We start from the raw sequence: 8218 nt of genomic DNA, 5'->3' as shown, positions 1-8218 counted from the left end.
CTTTCTTCGTAGGGCAGTCCTTACTCCAGTGCCCAACCTGCCCACAAGACCAGCATGGTTTGTTTGCCTTGGGTTTCTTGGCATTGTCCTTGTCACTCTTAGGTTTATTACTATTAGCTTTCTTAGCAAAAGCCTTCCTCTTTTGTCCTACAGTTGCTATGTTTACCTTCGAGGTACCGTGTTCAATTGGCATCACATGTCCCTGTTTGGACTTATGTTGTTCTTGCACCGAGATGTCCAGCATAAGGTTGGTCCAGGTGATCTCTCCTTTCTGTCTTTTCAGGGAGAGAGAGAACTCTTCCCAAGACTTCGGGAGTTTTTCAATCACACTCATTACCTTAAACTTCTCCGGGAGATTCATTCCAGACTCCTTCAAAGCATGCACTATCATCTCGAATTCATGCACCTGCTCAGTCATAGACTTATTGTCCACCAGCTTGAACTCGAGGAACCTTGCCACAGAATACTTTTCTAGACCTTGTGAGTCAGTATTATGTGTCTGGTCCAGCTTCTCCCATAAGAGTTTTGCAGAGTAGGCATCAGAAGAATAGACATCAAACAAAGTATTTGTTAGTGCCGCCAGAATGGCCGCCCTAACCACTCCATCCTTCTCAGCCCACTTCGCAAAAGCCTTAACTGTGTCAGCCTTCTCTTGATCCACTTCTGGTTTCTCATATTCCACAACCGGCCACAGACCCTTTATAGTCAGCCACAACTTCATCCTTTTCTGCCAGCGAGAAAAGCCAATGCCACCGTTGAATTTCTCCGGTAAACCGGTTAGTTCAACAGCCTGTGGGAAACTATAGGTGGTCCAATCAATGACCCCAGCAGTTGCACCCGAACTGCTACCACCACCAACGATAACCTCACTTTCGTTAACCATTATGCTAAATTCTATATAACTATTATTCTCTTCAAGAATGTTGTAAATCTCACTAACAAATATAGCAACATAGAAGTAATTGTATAAAGAATTTAGCAAGTTTAGGCCAAGACCACAGTTAACAAAACAAAACATGCAGGTAAACAGAATCAGTAACTGAAATAACGAAGAGAGAAAGAAAGATGTACCCTAAACCATAGCTTTTAACAGTGACTGAAATAAAGGTTCACAGATACAAAATGCCAAGAAAAATGATCACAACTGAGTCACCAGGCCTTGCTCGAAGTCCTGGCTGTTCTTGAAGAGAATATTGCCCCTACCTGCTGCGTTTGGGATGCGCACAATATCTCCACCAGGATAAAACAGCTCAGAGTTTATGTTAACAGCAGCAAAAAAAGCTCCACTTCGACCAGCACCTCAGTCGCCGGAAAATATCAGCACTTCAGGACTTTTGGGAGAGAAATGCAGAGAGGTTAAAGAGAAGAGAAGAGAATGTAGTGTGTATAATACATTCACTTTAACCTCTATTTATAGGAGAGGAAAAAAAATGAAACTGTCCACACACTTAATGTCTGAATTAAACTGCTTCATTAATAAAAAATCAAAACTGATCAGATTTTGAATTTAAATTACTTGTAACAGTTTTTCACATTAACACCCATTAAAGCCCACATTATTATCAGAACTTAAGTTAATTTTTGATCTGATATCAGAACTTAAGTTAAGTTCTGAGATTTAAGTTCTGATTTTATTCATCAGTTACAGATCAGATTATATTATTTGTCCAGGTTCAAGGTAAATAATCCAATCACTGATAAATAAATTCGAATTAAAATTAATTCTCAAATAAATAAAATCCTCGCCCAGGTCGCCTCGTGTACGCGAGACGCCGAGACATTCGCCTAAATCGCCCTCCGACCCGACCCGATCCGGTGCGTGGCGGGGCGCGCGTGAAGCACACAACAACACAATGGACCATCACACACCTTAGTAGTTGTATACTACTCATGTGGGTAATACCATATAAAACACACAACCCCCTTTATTTATTTCAATGTGGGACAAACATTCTCAAATTTTTTCAAGTTTTTCCAAACTATTTTCAACTCTCATTTCATATGGATTTCATTAAGAAAATTCTTAAAACCATACATGAAAATTTAAGTTCAAATATCATTGAACAATTTCCAATCATTAGATTTTAGGATTAACATCAAGAACATAATTAAATTAAGCTCTAAAATCCTAATTTTCTAACAATTATACCCCATCTCCAATCCACTACGATAAGTGCTTTTGACATGGCAGAACAAAACTTGAAAGAACTTTTTAGAGTGTGGGGGTGCAAGGCTGTTGGCAGTAGTAGAGCACAGATAAACCTTAAAATTTGTCGTACTTAAGACCCAATCTGGTATTCTAGTATAGTAGCAGACAGCAACAAATCTTACGGACAAAAATCTATGAATGAAAGCATGTATTTTAGAGTGCCAACTAGAGTCATCCCATGCATCTTGAATAGGCTGATCAAGATGCTTGGGCATGACTGGCACTCCAATATACATGCTTCATTCACTGAACTCCATCCACTATGACATACAAATCCTCTTATGCTCGAGTGCTCTCAAGTTTTTGTCTGTGGTGTATTGCCTCTAATACCTTATTTTCAATGAAAGTACCAAGCTTATTGGAATTAATTACCAGTTGACCTCAGAGCAGCTTGCAGATATATTTTGTAAGGCCATAAGTGCATCCATCTAGCATTTTTTATCCCGAGTTGAATGTTTGTAAAATATTTCAGTCCTTCAACCACTAATTATTATGGCTATCAAAGTTTTTTTTTTGTTAGGTACGGCTATCAATGTTAGTCAATCAGCTTCCAGCTGAAGAAGCGTCTCGAGTTGATGATGAAGTCAGAACTGTGCTGCTTGAGCTGAGGAAGATAGTTGAGACAACAAGACGCACAAGTTCTATGCAGCCCTCCGATATTAATGTGGTGTCGTCCTTTGAAAGTAAAGCCTGGTATATACAATCAATTGTGTGAATTTTGTAACTGCCAGAATAGCTAATGCCTATGCATCCGCTTGTAAAACATAGACCGGCAAAATTGTTTCCATAGTACAGTAGACACTTGGTTTCTTTAAGGCATACGAAATTTTAAGAGTGATATATAGATGCAGGCAGCATCATTATTTATTTTTAAAGCTGGGCATTTAGTAGTATATAAAGAATTATTTCAAGACCGCGCTAATTAATGTTATTGACATGATCGTAAATGTCAGAGTATCACATCAACATTTGATGAATTTTGGGAACATCTAGCATTTTCAAACAGAATTACTTCAATTAGAACAGCTACTACTCAAAGTTTAACAAAGACCAATTTCTGCCAAACATAAAGAGGCATGAGAGCACGAGTGATGAGGCACAATTTTTGCCAAGGTTGAAAGCATATTTAAGAAGGGATTTTTCTAGTGTGTCCATAGGCACATGTTAAGAAAATGTGATAGATGAGTTGTAAAAATTTGATTGGTGGAGATGGACCTCTCTGCATGCACAAAAATCTCCACCAATCAAATTTTTATAACTCATCTTTCATACTTTCTTAGCATGTGCCTATGAGCACACACCAGACAAACCGTTCTAAAATTGCAAAGATATTTGGGCATTGGGTCAGATTTAGGCATAAGGTCTTAGTCGAAAGCAAGGCCATGAACACAGTGCAAGCTGCGAAGAGGCGGTAATTAGACTTCCTATTCATTTGTTGTACCATTTAAGCTGTCATATTTCGGAGGCAACAACCTTGCAAACACAAATCATCATATTAGTAAGCTACCTGTTTCTTGTTTACTTCCTATTGTGGTTTACCTTTGTAAATTGTTGATGCAGTTAAAGTTATATGGGCACTGATCAGAGGCAGATCATAAAGCTTTCCTCATCAGAGAAAAAATTCTTGTTGGTGTTTCTAACTCAGTTGCTAGTCACTAATCACTAATTAACTATAATGGGAGTGCAGGACGGTCTTCAGATATCAGTGAAAGAAATATGTATATGGTTAATTTAATATTGGAAATGGGTGCATACAATTGGCAACTAGTTTTTTTTTTTTTTTACTAAAGGCTAAACGATAAAAGAGAATACTAAAATTATAATATGTTCTGAAACAGTGATGAACTTGATGCAGAAAGATACAAGCAACAAATGCACTCATCTAATCGTCACTGTCATATCCATCGTCATCACTCTCATCTTCATCGTAGTCACTGTCATCTCCATCGTAAATGTCCATGTAACAGTTAGATTCGTCATATGACGTCGAGCCATCACAACAAAAGTTTTGAATTGAAGAAGAAAGCTTCAGAATCTCTTCATCAAATCCAGTGCAGTCTAGAACATACAGAGACACAAGCTCTTTGCAGCTCCTCATTATTAACAATAGGTTTTCCTTCGAAAGTTCAGCCTCATTCATATACAAATGCTTCAGTTTTGGAAGTGCCACAATTGCCAATGCCACATCATCATCAATGTTTCGGCTTGTAACCCACAGACTAGAAAGATTTGGCAAATGGACGCCTATAAGCTTAAAAATCTCTACTATCCAGTCAGACCTGGTACTTCCAATGCCTAAAAATTCCAAATTCTTCAATTTCACGACAAGGCTTGAAATAATATCCGGATGCACACGACATAAATACGCAGGCAGTACCAGCTTCTTCAGACCAGGACATCTAGGTCAGAATTTATAGAATTATTTAAAGGCTGCAACTATCACAAAATTATCTAACTCTAGAAGAGAAATAGATAGATTATATAGCAAACAAAAAAAGTGATATGTAGGGTTTTCTCAAACAATTATGAATGGTGTAAGAAATAGAAAAAAATAATAATTTTTTGGTACAAATGGCTGAAAATGCCCATTCTGGAAGTGTATAGCTGAAAATACCGTTTCGGATACGCATTTGTCATTTGGTTATCTTATTTTGTACTAGATATACATTTGTCAAATGGGTATCCAATTTTTTTTATATTTTTTTAAGATACGTATTTGGCAAATACATATCTCAATGATAATACTCAAACTAAAAATGCGTATCTTTAGTAATTTTCTTACATACCAAATTCTTAAATGCGTATTACACTTAACTCAATTAAGAAACTTAACTCAATTAAGAAATGCGTAACCAAAACGGTAATTTTAGCCATGCATTTTGAAAATGGGTATTTTGAGCAATTTCACTCCAAAAATGGGTGATTTTAACCATTACCCAGCCTAGCAACGCAAGATTTCTATCATATTTTTCGTATATGTCAAGTATATTAACCTATGATGCACATCGTGACATTGGTTGGCTAATCATTTGGAACCTCTAGTATTGCTGTCAAACAAAACAACTTAAAAACGACGTTCTTCATAAAAATGAATTAGAAACTCACTCTTCGGGGACATGTAGCAGCTCATTTCTGCTACAATACTCCGGGAGCCAAAGTGAAGTGGCACATCGTTGGCTGAGGTTGAAAATAAGGGGAATGAGTTTAATCCCGAGGGGGTTTCTGCTGTACTCATATGAACTCCTTAATTTTGAAAAGAAGGGTACAGAAGCAGGAAAATCAAGTTTTTGCCAGCACAGTGGATTGCGAAGAGCCTGGAGCCATGGTTTGCAAACGAGGGGAATGTCTAGTAGGCGAGACTCTAGTGGGACTCTTCCAAAAATATTAATCAAGAACTCTGTTGGCATATCCTCCCATTTCCTCATATCTTTCATCTTCTAAATTTTGTACATGTTAACAGAGAGAATTGAGGGTAAGTTAAAATCCATTTAAATAAATAATTCTATGAATAACCAAATTAGTTTCTATGATCTGGAACACTACAAACTGAGATTCTTTTCAAATTTTAATTTCTGAAAATTAGTAATTTACCAAACAAACAATTTATATTTGAAAATTGAACTAAAAGATATGAAGGAAACACTATGAGGGCAGTATGAATGAACAATATAACATGTACAAGTATTTGGAAAGAAAGAAAAAGCTTACCCTGCAAAGTTGAAAGTAAGTATTTGGAATTGGACTTATAAAAGCAATATATTTACAGGGATAAAGAAAGAGAGTAGTCCGGGAGGTGAGTGTACCAATCGAGAGAGTCGGCCTTTCCAACTTCCAATAATCGATGACTTCTTAATTACCTCTGCCTCCGTCCTTTTTTTTATCTCATCGAATCTTGAGTGAAATTTGTATATATTATATGATTAAAATTATTTTTAAAAAATTATATTATCAGAGCGGCAAACGAACATAACTGAGTCGAGTTCTATCTGAGTAGACTCGAGCATAATTTCTTTTTAAAACGAGCCGAGTCAAGTTAAAAAATCGAGCCGAAAAAAACTGTTCACAATAAATGAGCCGAACACAAGTTTGCTCAAGAACAACTGAGCCGAACTGAACTCGAGCCGGGTCGAGTTGTACACTAAAAGTTCGCATATATTTTTTAATCGATCAAGTTAATTTATAATTTTATAAGTTATATGGACATCAATACTAGTTTCATCTTACAATTATATACGCACGCTCACACTTTACACTTGTTTCTTAATTCATATAATTTTATCCACATTACACAAATTGAGTTTTAAGAACAAAAATAATATTATTTTAAATTATTGAGATATTCATAATTTTAGAAATCGTACATTACTTTTAAATTGTTGATATCGATTGTCAAAGATTTAGTAATTTTTGAAATTTTAGTTAAATTGGTTTAGATTAGAAAAGACATATAAAATAAAATAAATGAAGCAAGTCCTTTAAGTGGTCGAGAAATATAATTATTAAAAATTATTTTATCTTTTTCTTAAAAACATTATAATGTTATAATTTATTTTAACATCATACTATTTTAATTTTATTTAAAATCGTAATTTTGGTCGATTTTATCATAAACTCCTCTAATAAAAGTGTGAGGTGAAATTTAGGATTAAGTTTATTTAGAAATTATTTGTTAAAGTAATCAAGTTCTAGGGATATGTATTAAATTAATTATTTTATTTATTATTAAAATATGTATTAAATTTTAATTAAATTAATCATTTTACTTTAAAAGAAGTATTAAATTTTAATTAAAAAAAATTAAAAATCCTTATACAAGTGATTAGTAAATATTTTTTATTTGTTATATATAAAAATTTTATACGACAAGAGTCGAGTTACCGAGTTCGAGCCGAGTCTGAGCCAAACATACAAAAAACTTGACGCAACTCGTTTAATTATCCGAACTTGGCTTTATGTTCATGATCGGCTTGTTGAAGAAAACGAGCCGAACTGAATTAACTTAAACGGGCCGATTCCGTATTTTATTCACGAACGATTTTGTTCATTTACATTTCTATATATCATTAAAAATTATAAATAATTTATTTAATTATGTAATTTTCAATTTTTTAAATTATATGTTAAAAATGATGGCGTTTCTCACATGTAGTCAAAGATTGACAAATTGAAGAAGAGGGAGTTAAAAAGGGCAAGGAGAAAGTTTAATAATCAAACTAGCGTAAAAAGCATGTGTTAGGCACGGGCCTCCGTATATATTAAAATATTGTCTCGAATGAATTTGTGTTTATCCATAAATAATATTTGAATACAATAAATAATTATTTTAACTTTTAACTGGATTGTCTTACTTCTTTTTATTTTCATACATGCTATTAGAGCGATATTAGATAACTTTAGTGGTGAGAACTTATTTTTTATGGTATAGTTCGATTTTAAATTACCCCGAGAATTTTGCGATTCGATATTTATTGAAAGCTATACAATCCTAACTAATAAAAAAAATCAAAATGTATCATTATAACAAAAATGTTTGAAATTATTTGCAGGGATATGCATCGGATCACTTCGGGGTCGGGAATTACTATCCCCGCTCCTAATTCTCGAACACACCTTGAATTCGAAACAATAATTCTTTTCATTACCGATTTCCTCCGAAACGGGAATTCCTACAGGATTGCGGGGAATAATTAAAAATAATAATTTTATATTTTTAGTATATTTTTTTAATAAAAAATAATCTACTAATTCGTAATATATAAAATATTGATAATATCTCATATTTTTAAAATCAATTCATAATAAAACTGATTTATAATGTAAATGAATGACGAATTAAAAATATATATTATATTATAATAATGTAAAGAAAATTGATCAATAAAATTACATAATATATTAAAATTATTATAATTTTTAAATACTATTTTTTTATAAAACTTTTTTAATAAACTATATAAAAAATATATACCTCATCTCGATGTGTGCATATATATATATATATATATATAT

The 8218-nt window shown here is 33.8% G+C and overlaps 1 protein-coding gene across 1 annotated transcript; it reads right to left on the bottom strand.

Moving 5' to 3' along the window:
• Positions 1-4008: 4008 nt before the first annotated feature.
• LOC141672766 (F-box protein FBW2-like) lies at positions 4009-6044 on the bottom strand. The gene is made up of 3 exons (XM_074479429.1): positions 5918-6044; positions 5315-5646; positions 4009-4608 (listed from the first exon to the last, which is right to left on the bottom strand). Exons 2-3 carry the CDS (start codon positions 5641-5643, stop codon positions 4092-4094), a joined length of 846 nt encoding a protein of 281 aa, XP_074335530.1. The 5' UTR covers positions 5644-5646; positions 5918-6044; the 3' UTR covers positions 4009-4091.
• Positions 6045-8218: the final 2174 nt, after the last annotated feature.

This window comes from Apium graveolens, chromosome 7, assembly GCF_009905375.1.
Source record: "Apium graveolens cultivar Ventura chromosome 7, ASM990537v1, whole genome shotgun sequence".
Taxonomy (NCBI): Eukaryota; Viridiplantae; Streptophyta; class Magnoliopsida; order Apiales; family Apiaceae; genus Apium; species Apium graveolens.
This window is presented reverse-complemented; position numbering and strand designations above follow the sequence as displayed.